This window comes from Uloborus diversus, chromosome 3 (genome assembly GCF_026930045.1).
Source record: "Uloborus diversus isolate 005 chromosome 3, Udiv.v.3.1, whole genome shotgun sequence".
NCBI lineage: Eukaryota > Metazoa > Arthropoda > Arachnida > Araneae > Uloboridae > Uloborus > Uloborus diversus.
The window spans coordinates 20,980,527-20,996,144 of NC_072733.1; the positions used below are offsets into that span (position 1 = coordinate 20,980,527).

General features: G+C 33.8%; 1 protein-coding gene across 1 annotated transcript in view; it reads left to right on the forward strand.

Moving 5' to 3' along the window:
- LOC129218265 (spermatogenesis-associated protein 13-like) overlaps window positions 1–8,775 on the forward strand; it is a 156,470-nt gene extending 147,695 nt beyond the window's left edge. The window contains 3 exon segments of the mRNA XM_054852491.1: window positions 1,625–1,656; window positions 1,658–1,703; window positions 5,443–8,775. Coding sequence (XP_054708466.1) covers window positions 1,625–1,656; window positions 1,658–1,703; window positions 5,443–5,651 — 287 coding nt within the window. The 3' untranslated portion in view covers window positions 5,652–8,775.
- Window positions 8,776–15,618: the final 6,843 nt, after the last annotated feature.

Here is a 15,618-nt window from a genome sequence, read left to right on the forward strand (position 1 = left end):
TCCCACCTTTTTTTGGGGGGGGGGAGACGGAAGGGGAACATTAAGATATGCATAAATAGCATCTTTTGGCAATGAAAATGGAAGAAGAAAATTTATATTCTAATGGTTGTATGAAAAAGACATCAGCTGTGTTTAACCAAATTTCGTGAATATTTTTGAACTAGAAATTGTTAACTCTTGAAGTGCATCACCTTTTTACCTTGAGGCATGTGCTTCACAGCTCAACAGTCACATTCTTGAACCAATTTGTTGAAAAAACATAAACTATTCTTCTTAGGCACTTAATTAGGAAAACTAATTTCAGGATCTGTTGTATAAATTGTATACGTTCATAGTTTGCTGCCATCTTATAAATTCGGTTTATGTAAAAAAAGCCCCTATTACACACATAAAACATTGTTCTATGTAAAATCAACAATTTAGGACACATTTCCTTGCAGCAAAAATGTCTGAATTATTAAAAATGTGTATACTTTTCTGTTTTGGGACATTAAGGAAACAAACACCACATAGTTAAACCAGGACCAGAATAGTGGTCAATGTATATTATTACTATCATTACTTTTGCTTTACTATAACAGTTTTGAGTAATTGGGGGAATTTCAGTTGAATGTTTTTTTTTTTTTTTAATTTATATTCAGAAAATAAAAATAGTGATTTTTTTTCCTTATACTGAGCTGATCTCCCTCTCACCAAGTCATTAGTTCAACGCTTCTGATCTGGACTGTGGTGCAATCAATCTGTTGGTTAGAGTTACAGTTTAAAATAAATGCGAGATAAATGCTGTTCTTAGAGTCCTGGAAATTTTCAACATTGCTAGGTAGCCTAAAGTTTTGGTTCTTTCTAAATATTAATTTTTCACTTTTTTGATAACTAAATATTTTTGGTTCTAGCAATTGATATTTACATTATTTATTCTTTTTTTACTTTAGTCTAATACATGAATCTTATAGTTATGGTAAATGATCTTAAGATGAGAGAAAAAAAATTGCGGGGAAAATTTATGTCCTTTCACTTAAGAAATCAGAATAGTGATGCCATCTTCTGTAATTGCCTTAAATTGAATCCCTTTATATTCATACAATGAACTGTTCTATATTTAGGATGCTAGGCTCAAATGCACTCAAGTATCTTAAACATGATCCTGTATTATATATTTAATAATTTGTAACTTAAAAGTGCCAAGAGCACAGTAAGGAGTGTTTTAGGGCTCACACCCCCACAGCTTTATATTAAACACTATTGCCAATCTTAGTATAGTATTTTATATGCAGGTAAGGATTGTTTTGTGTGACCAGACACTTCCCCCCCCCCAAAGGTAAATTTTGGCTGTACTAGTGTATAGTACTGCGCGCACATACTACTTATGGAAAATGTAGAAATGATAGTCGTTCCTTATTCTTATTTTTCGATTAATTTTTTTATGTTGTAATGTCTGGTTATCTCTAGATCTTTACATGAGTAACAATGTTGGTTATGTTGCTTTTTGTGTTGATCATGCCTAATGAATGAAAATAAGTTATAATATAATGTGATTTCAACTTTAAAGCATTGTACTTTTGGATAATTTGTATTTAGTTTTAAAGATATAATTTGATGGTTTAAAAAAATGATTTTCTTTTAGCATTTATCGTAACTGAAGAAGCCAAGAAAAGTGGCCAGATTAGCTGTACTGAACAAACAGAAACCTAAGCGACCTAGAGGTACATTATAAGTAGTTGTTTATGTATATCTCATTGTTTTTCATGATGTGTACATGGCATTGTTATTTGTTTGTCTTCTTATCAAATGGTTTATGTTAAATTCTATTTTCAAATCATTAATTAATTATTCTTCCCCTATTTATTGGATTCAAAGTGCTATGATACTCAGCAGAATTTCATTCTATAAATGCTAAGATATAAGAATACAGAAAAATTAGTTTTGTGCATAAATAGAATTGTGGTAATGATGTTGAATAAAAGCAAGTGAGTCTGAAAAAATATTTTTGATACGTACTTCAGTTATTAGGTTCAAATCTTCTATATAATAGAATTACATCAAAGTTTTACATGATGAATTTGTGTCAAAAATTCTTCATCAAGTAGAAACTGGAACATTTCAAGCATACTGCTCTATGGCCAAGCCAATGAAAGTTCAACATGTTGTTTCTATGTGGAAAATAATGTGTCCATTCGTTTTTAGGAGTAGAGGCACAAAAATTAAATGTGGTTATAAAACCATGAAAGCAATTTGTAAAACTTAGAAGATATTATTGAATCAAAAGAACTAAAAACATCCTTTCTCCCTGCTGGAGTGAATATTTTCAACTCTCCTTCACTGGCTGCTTGCCAATTTCTTTACAAAAATATGGCATATTAGACATAAGTGAACTATTGGTATTCATTTTTATTCGTTTGTTCATGTATTTTAAAAGCCATTTGTTAAAGTATCCATCATTGCAAATGTCTTTTGGAAACTACATTATTTGATGCATAATTTAGTCCTAAAATAATAATATCAGTTAGTCTAATAAACATAATGAAGGATACACAAAAAAAGAGATTTTGTTATACAGGATAAGTAATGGGCTTTAAGATATTCGGCCTGATGACACATGACTTATTAAATGATTAAAATTGTAAAAGACAGAGGAACCAACTTAGCAAGCTCATTGTGAAAAAAAAAGGGTTAAATGTATTTAGGTTTTTTTCTTATATAAAAATGGTGTCCTAAGTAGTAGAAAAAATCTATTTCTGATAACACAAAAACGAATCGGAGAAAGTGAGTAAATAAATCTACTTTCAGTTTGATAGTTAAACTAAAGGTTCTTTGCTAGATAATGCAGACGCACAGGGGCACACACACCGTGCATGGATATATTTGCTGCGAGACATGAGCATTGTCCAATGGTTTTTAATTAATATCAAGATTAAACGAAGGTTGTCTTCAAAATCTGTTCATAAATTATTGAAAAAGTTATCTCTTGCTTTCATGGATACATGATTGAAAGCAAAATAAGAATTCATTACTAAAACTTTTACCTTCTCACTGTATATTGTTTTACATACCTGCAGATATTTTCGAGCTGTGTACACATACTTTCTAGCTTTATCTTACTAGGGAAAGGTTATATTAAAGCTTTTTCTGCAGCCAATGGTTTGATTTAGCAGTATCTCTCATGAAAAATGAGAAAGGACTCATATTTCTTCATAAATATTACACACAAAAAAATCCTGGTAATATAAACAGGACCCCAGGTTTCGCTTAGTTCTTTGGGGGGGGGGACTTTTTGAGGCATCATACAACCCAGATGCCATTCATTCATCAGCACGGTGCCTCACACCTTGAATTGGGTATCCATTTTAGTCGCCTTTTGCAACACTCATGTACTATGTTGGGACTATTCTACTCTGCTCACCAACCGGAGTGCTTGCGTTCAATGCACTGTTAATTAAAACAGCTATCTTGGGGTAGGACAAGGACCAACCAGCTCACCCCTAAATTGAATTTAAGATAAAATCGGGGGAATTTGGGATCTGAAATTGCTGAAAATTCCAAAAATTTTGAACTGCAAAACATTCTAAAAGTGAAAAATAATGAAAAAAAATCCTTTTAAATCGTTTTTTTTCCATGATTTTTGTAAGCATATTTGAAGAGTTTTTGAGGGGGGGGGAGCTTTTTCATAGTTTACTAAAATTTCTCACTTGTCTTCAGGAAATTTTACTTGGGTCCACTATCACACCTGGATATTATACTATAGTAAAAACATTTCTCCTGCTTACTTTTACATTCTGTATTTATTTGATAAATAGTTACATCATTAAAGAAAATGTTTTTCTGGATTTTGTCATTAAGTTCATGTATAAACAGTATTAAACATTGATTTTAACTTTCTCAAAAGACTATTTTGTTAAAATTGCATGAGTCGGCAACAGTTGTGGGCTGAGAAAGACATTTATCTATGTAAATGCTTTTCTCTATAGTCACACTGGTACCGCATGTTGCTCTTCTCAGCAAAGTAGCTGATATAGGAATAGGGGGAAAAACTTTTCTTTGGGTTAGAAATTGTCTGACTGGAAGGAAACAAAGAGTTTTTGTGAGGGGAAATCATTCTAAATGGAGTGATGTTTTAATTGGGGTTCCTCAGGGTTCAGTTTTAGGGCCTCTTTTGTTTATTATTTTTATGAATAACATGAATGAGAATATTTCTGGAAGCATAAATTGTTTTGCTGATGATGTAAAAGTTATGGGGATCGTAGTAAATGAAGAACAGGTAAAACAGCTTCAAGAGGATTTAGATTATATTACTAAATGGGCGGACAAGTGGGGTATGGCAGTTAATGTAGGGAATTGTCAACTGCTACACTTCTTCTTTTTCGGCACTACAGCCTAGGGCAGGCCAAGACAGTCTCCATCAGTTTCCTCCATCCCGCCCTGTCAGAAACAGATTTCCTCCATCTATTGAGGCCAATAGTTTTGGTCCAAGTCTTTTTCGGCACCGTCAAGCCATCTGGCCTGAAAACAGCTTCAATAGGATTTAGATCATATTACTAAGTGGGCAGATAAATGGGGTATGGCAGTTAATGTAGGGAAATGTCAAGTGCTACGCTTAGATGATGGAAATAAGCGTACAAGTTATCATTTACAGGGTTCAATCATTAGCCAGGCAGAAAATGTAATTGATCTGGGTATCTTAATAAATCATGACTTCAAGTTTAGTCTACAGTGCAGCATTGCAAGTAACAAAGCCAACAGAATGCTTGGGTTTATAAACAGATCTATTTCAAATAAATCTAAGAAGGTTCTTCTGCCTTTATATAGGAGTTTATTAAGATCTCATTTGGAGTATGCTGTGCAGTTTTGGTTGCCTTATCTGAGGAAAGATATTTGTGTATAGCCTGGAGCAAAGGAGGATCAAAGGGGACATGATTCAGTTGTTTAAATTTAGCAAAATGAATGATTTTAATGGATCAAATTTTTGCACCGAAAGTAGGATGAGGGATCATTGTTTTAAGCTATTCAAATCTCAGGTAATCTGAAAATAATAAACTACTACTTTAGTAGGGTTGTGGGCACTTGGAACAGCTTTCCGGAAGAGGTGGTAATGAGCAAGGGGGTGGATAGCTTTAAGAGGGCCATTGATCTTCATTGGGGACTAATAAATTGACTAGGACCAGCCTAGCTGGGCCAAGACCCTGTTACTAGTTGTCACATTTGTATTTTTCATATGGGTTCTAAAAGCTACTTGGCTTAAAACCAAAAATACTAACAATATTTTGTTTCAATTATATTTTGTTCTGTTTATTGATCTTCTCAAAGTTATGTTATTGCTTCTCAAATGCTTTAACTGTTGCTAATTTCTCTGTGTGTATCATATGACATGACTGATAAAATTTAATCTCAATTTTTTTCAAAAAGTCGCAAAAAGTCTAATATTTCTGAAATATTTCATTTTCACAGCAAAATTTTCAAAGGGAAGAAGATGCCATCCTGATGTTGCAGTTACAGAAATACTTCTTGATTCACCGAGTGCCAAAGCACGCAGTGGAAGCCTTCCTTCGAATATACATCCAGAACTTGCTATTATGGCTGGTGCTAAGTTGGGACCTACAAGGAAAAAGGGATCTGGGTGGTTTCACTTTGGGAGTGGTAAAAAATCGAAAAGTTAAAAAAAAATTGTTGTAATGGCATTTTTACATTGTTGCCATACATGAACTTATATGTTTGTGAATATTTTAATTCATCAAAAATAATAAAACTCCAAAAAGTCCTTATTGAAGATGTTTGAAAAAAATGATGAAAGACTAGAATTAATCCAAGGTTTGAGTAAGTTAATGAATGTCATTGCATGCATTTGTATTTATAGCACTGAAACACCATAAATAAATAATCTCACAGAAATGTATTTTACAGATTCATGACTTCACGACAGAAGATAAATTTAATTTTATTTAGAACATTTGATAGCTTGCAACTATATTTTGAAAAATGAAATGGAATTATAAATTTTTTCATGAATACTATAATTTTAAAAAATTCTTCTTCAAAACAAAGGACATAGCTGGTGATGTTTGTATCTACAAACAGAAAATTCCCTATTTTGTGCCATTAATGGGGAAAATATATACTATGCATGACATCACTACTCAACAAAACAAGAGTGTTTTAATTTTATTCATGAGATTGTGAGCGTGTACACAAGAAAAGTGTAGAGTAGTATTTATTACAACTGTAAATACTGTAAAACCGGTAATACTCAACTTTTTACTGCAATTGCTTCACGTGTTTATTCCCATTTTGTATTTCTTGTTGCTGCTAATAAGTAAAGCAAAATTCTCTTTTTGCTTTGCTACATGGTTCATACATAAATATTATTGTGATTATAAAAAAGAAAAGTTCAAAATTTTATGAATATTTTTGTTATTTCACATTTGATACTTTCTATTTTAATATTTTGAAGTAATAGTTTTTTCATGTCGTTTTCCTAAAATGTTACTTTTTAGACATGACAAATAAAACTTAATGTATTGACTGGTGCTGATGATTATGCAAAGAAATGTAGGATTTGCTGCATTTGATAAAAGTCTTTTAAGCATGTAATTTATTCATTCATTTTTTTTCTCTGTGAATATCATTATTTATGTTAAAATGGAATTTCTCTTTGAAATGTAACCTGTCTGTTCATGAGGATTTTTTTTTAAATGTGTATTAATTGGAATCAGTGTTCTTATTCCATTTATATTCAGTTCATAATTATTTTATTGCATTAATTATTTTTTAAAATCTTTCTCTTCAGCACAAAAAAAAAATGTTTAAAATGACTTTTTTTAAGCAAAGTTATTGAGTATAACTCATGTATGTTGAATGGGCTGTTAAAATTATTTTAAATTATCAATGCTACATTTAAAAAAAACATTGTTGCTTATGCTATGTGAAAAAAAAAAGAAAGTAGGAAAGTCGATGATATTACTGATTTTTGTGTAAAAATAATCGTATATGAAATTTAATTTGAAAAATATATCTGGTTTATTATACTTTTAAGTATGAAACTAAGAAAAAAAGTAGTACCATAATTTTGGGTAGATAAGCCGCCTTATCGTATATGCCGCAGGTGCAGTAATTTACTAAGTAAAAACAAAAGTTCATCGGATAAGCCTCTCCATCGTATGTGCTGCAGAAGAGCATATCAAAACATGGCTCCGCACCCCCTCTATATATATCTCTCTCTATTTATACATATGTATGGATGCGATCATTTGTTATAGTTAGAACAAAACTGTAAAAAGTGACTGCACTTGTTGATAGGTAGAAATGGAGTAAACTTCGTGTAAAAAAAAAAGATCAGAAAACGCTATGATTACACATAAAACTAATGTTGCCGGATGACATCTACATTTGGTTGGATGAGAAGTTTTCAAATCATTGTGTTATACTTAGCAGTTCATCAAAAAATTGTTTAACTTTTATCAATTGATGTTTTTTTTTAAATTTATCATTAATGAGACATTTTTAAACATTACTCAAACTATAGGGACTCTTAACTCAGACAAGCTAGCGATTCCTCCATTTTTCAGTCTTGTGAAATGTATGGTATCATCATGAATCTGGCAACACTAGAACTGGAAAGAATAACAGCGAATAGCGGTAAAATCGGCACAAACTAATGCTGGATTAAGGAAGTGAGAAATTAAATTTAATGAGAAACCTGTTTTATGGTGCAATTTGAGAGCTCAGCGTTTTTTAATGAATGTTAACATTGCCACTCGATTGGGCGAACATGAGAAACACTAAGAAAGAAGGGTGGGGGGGAAAATTTCTTCAGATAGGCCACCCTGGCAGATACGCCGCAGATGTTAAGTTTCAACTTTAAAACACATATAACCCGCAGCTTATTTACCCAAAATTACTGTACTCAGACCCTAATGAGTGTGCTAAGAGATATCAACTATATTTCTAATATGCTCATGTGTCTTTCAAAATGTCAAGAACATTATTATAGTTTCTCCCTTATGTGCAAGTTCAATGCTGCTAAAGGTTCCTTTGCTTAAAAAGATTTTGGAGTCTCAAAATTTCTCACAATTTCAATGATTTTTCCTTTGATAGCCTGTTTGTATTTTGGTAATAAGTGTCATTCAAATGTATTCATATGAAAAACAATCATTTTACAATTATTGCCAATCCAATTTCTGAAATTGAAAATGTATTGTTTTTTGCTCATTGGAAAGTAACCAATTTTTCAATATTCTTCTTTAAAATATACTTTTGATTTTCATCTGTGTTTGGGCATGCTAGATCTCTGAATAACGCTTAAATAAAGCAGTTCTTTCATTTTGATTTTAAATTAAATTAGTCTGTTTGGAAAATCAGAGCTTTTATATGAATTTATCTGGTTCATCCTCATAATATGTTTGTTACGTTTTGTTAGCGATAAATGCTTTATTTATGGCAAAAATGTTACTCTTAATTATCACAAGAGTCATACATACATATATATGTGCATGCATGTTGAAATAGAGTACTGAGCTTACATTTTTTTGAATGTTGAAAATGAATGTTTAAATCTGAAAGAGAAATTATGGAAGTTGTTTTTATTACACTTTTGAAGTGTACTTGAAATGGATACTGTGTTTAAATGTTTCCTTAATTTTTAAAGAATATTACTGTATGATCTAGGATATGTATATAGGTGTGATGTTGTTGGTTAAAGAAGAGGCACAGCAATTTTAATAGCAGTTGAACACATTTCTTGATAGAAATCTCTTGTAACATATCATTTCTAATTAAATTTGTGTGTTACTGTTAGTGTGGTTTTGTTGCTGACTCTTTTTCTTTTTCATTTCACACTAAGATTGCATTTTATAGAGTGATTATATTACTGAATGAAAAATTAAAGAAATGTAACGCATGGATTTGACAGGTCAGGGAGAACCTGTAAAACCTATAGAGAATTTGTCAGAGAATTTTATTTTAACAAAAAAAAAAAAAAAAAATCATGGGAATAAATCATTAATTTAGTCTAAAACGCTGAAAATTGTGAAAACAAACCTAAAAGAAATCTTTTGCATCATCAACTGCTGTCATTAATATAGTTTATTATGAGTTATTTTCCCTAAACAGTGCAATTTGGACACGGCAAGGAATGGCATTCACTGTGACAGGGGAATGACTTTGAGGAAATAATGCATTTTACTGGAGGTATTATAATTTCTGTGGGGAAAAGGAAACACTATTTTTTGAAATTGAAAAAGATCCAATGTGGTGGTGTGCAAAAAGTACTTATTGTGGTCATTTGTTTCCCTTGCATGTGACAAGGGAATGACAAAAGTTATAGTTAACTTACATATTGTCATATAAAGTTAACTTACATATTGATTTTTGTTTGAAAACAACAAAAATCAATGCCACTTAAAGTAAGGTGGAAAAACTCTATACAAACAAGAGTCAATCACTCATTGAGTGATTATTACAAAGTTAAATTAATTATCAGAGACAGGGTAATGACATCAGTCAATAGAAATACACTATGTGACCAAAAGTCTTGGGACACTTTCAAAAGTTCACATTTTAAAGAATTTCTGAAGAAATAAAAGACAATTGCTTTGTAACTTTTGTCACATAACAGGTATGCTGCACTTGGCAATTTACAGTAAAAATTATATTACCCTTGCATTTCGGGGGTCAATATCAAATTGAGGAAAACAAAAACGTTTTTTGGTCACCGTTCATCATAAATAGCTCAGAATACGCTGCGAATTTCAGAAATTAGTTAGATTACTATGTACAATCATTTTTCATACTTTTGAGAAGTTCATTGATATTCACGAAAATATAAGCATTTCTTTTATAACTATAAATTTTTTAAAGGTTTTTGGCTCATAACACGCAAAGTTTTTCATCAAAGCTTACGAAACTTTCAGAAAACTTGTCAGCATACAAAATAAGCATACTAAAATTTGAAATTTAAATGTTGAAAACTTGATAAAATATGGACATATTTAAAGCAATCATCACTGCGCATGCGCGAAAGATAGCAATTTATAACTTTCATCATCAAATACCGACTAGATTCCTCAGCTCGTAAAAAAATTCCAGTTCAATATCTCAAAAATTTAGAAAGTTATCAGCAAACTAATGAGCCGAATTTGAATAACTCTTAGCTAGGCTACGAATTTCCAGGGATCGTTCGCAAATAAGCTGTTTTTATTATGAATCGCATTGAATGATTGCAAGCAAATGTTATAAACTTGCGAAATTGAATGTGCAGAGGGATTAGTGGATGTTATTTTGAATATTTTCAATGCTTCTTATAACTCGGGGACGGTGCCAGAGGACTGGAAGCTGGCTAACATAATGCCACTCTTCAAGAAGGGGTAAAGGTAATGCTGGGAATTATAGAGACCTGTAAATTTGACTTCAATGATTCGTAAGATTTTCGAAACTTTGATCAAAATTAAGATCATGAAGTTATTAGAGACTAATAGTCTGTTGACTAGTTTGCAGTATGGTTTCAGGAAAGGTAAATCCTGTGGTACTAATTTATAGGATTTCTACAACAAGGTTACCTCAGCTTTAGATAACAAAAAATGTGTGGATGTTGTTTATATTGATTTTCAAAAAGCTTTTGACAAGGTACCGCATGTTGCTCTTCTCAGCAAATTAGCTGACATAGGAATAGGAGGAAAAACTTTACTTTGGGTTAGAAATTGGCTCACTGGTAGGAAGCAAAGAGTAGTTGTGAGAGGAAATCATTCTAAATGGAGTGATGATTTAAGCGGGGTTCCTCAGGGATCAGTTTTAGGGCCTCATTTGTTTATTATCTTTATGAATGACATCAATGGAAAATATTTCTGGAAGCATGAATTATTTTGCTGATGATGTAAAATTTATGGGGATTGTCGAAAATGAAGAACAAGTAAAACAGCTTCAAGAGGATTTAGGTCATATTACTAAGTGGATGTTATTTTGAATATTTTCAATGCTTCTTATAATTCGGGGACGGTGTTAGATAAATGGGGTATGGCAGTTAATGTAGGGAAATGTCAAGTGCTACACTTAGGTCATGGAAATAAGCGTACGAGATATCGTTTGCAGGGTTCAGTCATTAATCAGGCAGAAAATGTTATGAATCAGGGTATCTTAATAAATCAGGACTTCAAGTTGCAGCATTACTAGTAACAAAGTCAACAAAATGGTTGGGTTTATCAATGGATCTATTTCAAACAAATCTAAGAAGGTTTTTCTGCCTTTATATAGGAGTTTAATGAGACCTCATTTGGAATACACTTTTCAGTTTTGGTCGCCGTATCTGAAGAAAGATATTTGTGTATTGGAAAGGGTTCAAAGAAGGGTAACTAGACTAGTAAGGGGACTTTCAGATTTAGATTATGATACCAGACTTAATAGGCTTATTATGTATAGCCTGGAGCAAAGGAGGATCAGAGGGGACATGATTCAGTTGTTTAAATTTAGCAAAATGAATGATTTGAATGGATCAAATTTTTGCACCGAAAGTAGGACGAGGGGTCATTGTTTTAAGCTAATTCAAATCTCAGGGTAATTTGGAAATAAGGAAAAACCTTTAACTTTAGTAGGGTTGTGGGCACTTGGAGCAGCTTTCTGGAAGAGGCGGTAATGAGAAAGGGGGTGGATAGCTTTCAGAGGGCCATTGATCTTCATTGGGGACTGGTAAATTAACTAGGACCAGCCTAGCTGGGTCAAGAGCCTGTTGCTGGTCGTCACATTTGTATTTGTAAAGGTGCATGTGTGTGAGTGTGTATGTATGAGAGCGTGCTTGTGGACGCCATCGATCAGGAGAAGCGGATATCGGGAGGAGGAGCGCCTGCAGAGGACGGTGGGGGATGAAAAAGGAACCACAACGCCGAGGACGGTCAAGTAAAAACAATGAGCAATCGTGATTGCTCAAAAAAAAAAATTAAAAATTCAGTCATTTCCTCTCTGCTGAAACTTTGTCAAATTATAGTTAAGACAATATCTCGAAGGAAAATAGAAAGTCAGCTGACGTAACGCGGTATGTTATGAGTCAGCTGGTAGGTCGAACATGTAAAAAAAAAATCAATGATTTCCTCTCAGCTAAGAATTTGCCTGATGACAGCTTATATGCAACTATGAAAAAATACACAAGTCAGCTGTCTGTGTATCCTGGTGAAAAAATGGCCAGCTGTTACATTGAAAGTATTACGCAGGATTTAAGCGGGCTGTGCTTGATTTCTTGCGTGCGCGACAGATGGCGCCACTATTTTTTCTTTCTCTGCTTTTTTCCCCCAACTTTGGAATTTTAGCCATGGATATCTTTCCCTTTGAGCAGAAATACTAAATTGAGAGAGCGATTACGATTTCTCAGTGAGAAAAGCTTGAGGAAAACATGTACACAAGTCATATGACGGGTTTGGGAGGATAGTTGTGTTTTGGCATACAGCCGCTCTGTCGGCGTTAAATATTTATTGGACCAGCGGTCATCGAGCAGAGTTTTCCCGACCGACAAAAAGCTTGCAAACTGAAAAATAAAAAGTTTTTTTAATACAAGTTTTCTCTTTGGTATTTAAAATGGAAACTAATCCCATAAAATCTCAAAAACCGCTACTGAGCTCGGGCAAAGCCAGAGGGGGCACGGAGGAGCATCAGTTGCATCCAGGGCCGGCGACATCACCCAGGTCAAAATTCATGCTAGAATTTTTTTGCTAGCATAGCGTCACATGCATATTTCCAGCAAGTCAAACAGCATAAACTAGCATGAATTTTTGCTAGTTCTGGCAGACTTGCTAGCATGCCATGCACCATTAAAAGGCCCACTTTTTATGCTAGCTAGCATACAAATTGTAGTTTGTGTTACTAGAATGAGTTGCTAGCTTAGTAGCAATTACTAGCACCTTGCTGCTATTCTAGCAGAAATGTACTACCACTAGATGCTATTCTTTCTTTGCTAGCAACATCCATTGATTTTTATTTTAGCTTTTCTAGCAAGATATCTACTATACGTTGCTTCAATTTTTCGCTAGTTCTAGCAGACTTGTTAGCATGGGAGGCACTGTTTTGGCCCACTTTTATTGCTAGCTAGCATACAAATTCTAGTTTGTGTTACTAGAACGAGTTGCTAGCCTAGCAGCAATACTAGCACCACTTACTGCTATTCTAGCAGTAATTTACTACCACCAGCTGCATTTTTTTTTTCCAGTTTCCTTCCATATTAGTTGCTTTCCTAACATGACTTTTAAAATCTGATCCTTTTCTCGTATTGTTTTAGATTACGTTTTAGAACTTTTTCAAAAATGTTATTTTAATTAAATTTTGTTGGTTGCTGGTGTAAGATAACTTTATTTATATTATTTAAAATTTTCCCAAATTATACTTCTCAGTGTCGGCTTTTTCATATCGTCAACATTAAAAGTTCAAAATTAGTTTCTGAAAAACTTTTAAATGTGTACATTTCTTTTCTTATTGAAAAATCTACAATAATCTTCCTGAAAATAAAAACATGCCTCTTTTCATTTAATGTTTGCTTACGTTTTTAGCTCCAGAAGGCTGGAAGTTAATTTGTTTAGATTATTAATCAGCTCATAATTTGTTGAACTGTAAAATATCCTTGTTTGAAATTCCCCCCAAAAAAGTAATTGGTTTTATTTAAAGAAAAAAAAAAGTCATACCAAAAAAGTTAGTATTTACTTTTGAAATTCTAGTTTTGAAGAAGAAATGAAAATTTTAACCATTTTTTTGTTCTTTTGAACCACTCCTGGTTCTTTATTGCTGCTATGTGTATATTACTTTGAAACATACCTATAATACATGCTACGCTTAGGTAAGGTGCAATAGTTTTTTCACTGTACTCTTAGATCATTATCTTGAAGCTTAGTGAGTAGCATCCCCATAAAATGCATAGGGGCTCGAGACTCACAGGGGGGACTCAAAGAGGCCGACGTCCTAACAAACGTAAAAATATCCTAGTGCTTAAAATTTACGCTCGTTGTTAAAAATTAAAATGACAGATTAAGTTCAAAATGCTTTACAGCTGCTCTCTATTTCAACGTGATGTGAAGAAAATGATTAGTTTCGCTTCATTCTTAATCAATTGTAAACACTGAGGGTAGTGGGGTGAAGCGGTTGTGAGAAAATTCTAAGAACCACGGTGTCTGCCTGGGACTTGTCGCTTACGTTCTCACGGGCCCTGTTGCCGCGCTGGCGCTGTTGCAGTACCTACCTCTTCTTTACCACAGGTGGCAACCTGACTGATTTTTCTAGCTTTTGCATTGCTAGGGGCCCGACTACTGTCTATGGGCCCGGACTTCTTAATTGCACAGGGGCCCGAGAATCCTGTCACCGGGCTTGGCTGCATCTCCCTAGAGGAGTCTCCCCGAAAGTCACCAAAGAAATTCAGTTTCAAAAAAAAAAAAAAAAATTAGGAGTGCAGCTTTTTCAGTCTCAATAAGTTATAATGATGTTTTGAGAATTTTAATTTCAAGCGATTTCTGGGGACACAGCCACCATCCCCTTCCCGATCGTCTCAACATATATTCAAACCCCCCCCCCCCCAAAAAAAAAAAAAAAAAAAAAAAAATTCAAAGTTTTATATGCTATAAAAAAAGTTGTATAAAATTTCGTTTTTCGGACTTCAGTTCGGAAAAATTCAAGAAGTCTCAGAACTTCCGCCCCCAAAACATTCGATTTTAGGGCTTCAATTTTGAAAAAAATCTGCAGGAGCGCCCCTGAATTCCTCATTACGTCATCAAAGGTAATTTTAAATTGCGTTTCTCGAATTTGAATTCCGGAAAATTACCAAAGGGCCCCTATCCTCTCCTCCTCGTATTAAATTTCGTCCCTTGAATCTCGAAAAGTTTCCGGAGGAGAGCTTCCGAGAACTCCTCCCCCTAACATCATTGACAGTCAACCAAAATTACTTTTTTATAGCTTCAATTGGGAAAGATTACCGGCCTCCTTAACGTTGCCAGAAAATGCCTACAATCGCGTTTTTAAGATTTCAATTGCAAAAAATTCTTGGGGATTGGTCCTCGAACTTCTCCATCTCGTCAAGATCGAGAAAAACGTCAAAGATCGTCTAAGATTGCGTTTTTGTAACTATAATTTCAAAAAATTCCGGGGGATAGCCGTCGAACTCCCCTCTCCATATCATAATAGGAGATAATCAACAGTTGCATTTTAAAAGATTCAATTTAAAAAAAAAAATTTTAATGCTTTTTTTAGACTAAAGTTTTTAAAAAATTCTGGGGTTGGGCTCCTGAATCTTCTTTCCCCTTAACATCACCGAAGATCATTCAAAACTGCGTTTTTAGAGCTCCATGGTCAAAAAAAAGTCGGAGGTGAGTTCCCGAACTGCCCTTTTCTTAACATAATCGGTTTATTACGAGATCTTCGGCTTCGACTTCAGGAAGCTTAAAATCACACTTTTTTCGTTCCGAACGAAGTCGTTAGGCGTAATGCGAACTAACGAATTGCAAGTGAAAAGCACACTCACAGTGGGAAAGACCTCTGCCGTTCGGGTTCTGCGCATGCGCGCCCGAGCGAAATCGACATCTTGAGTGGCCACGCGGGAATCACTTGACTTTGATTTCAGCGTCACGCCGAGTAGCGACGTTAAAGCTCGGCGATTTCGCTTCTTGGAAACCA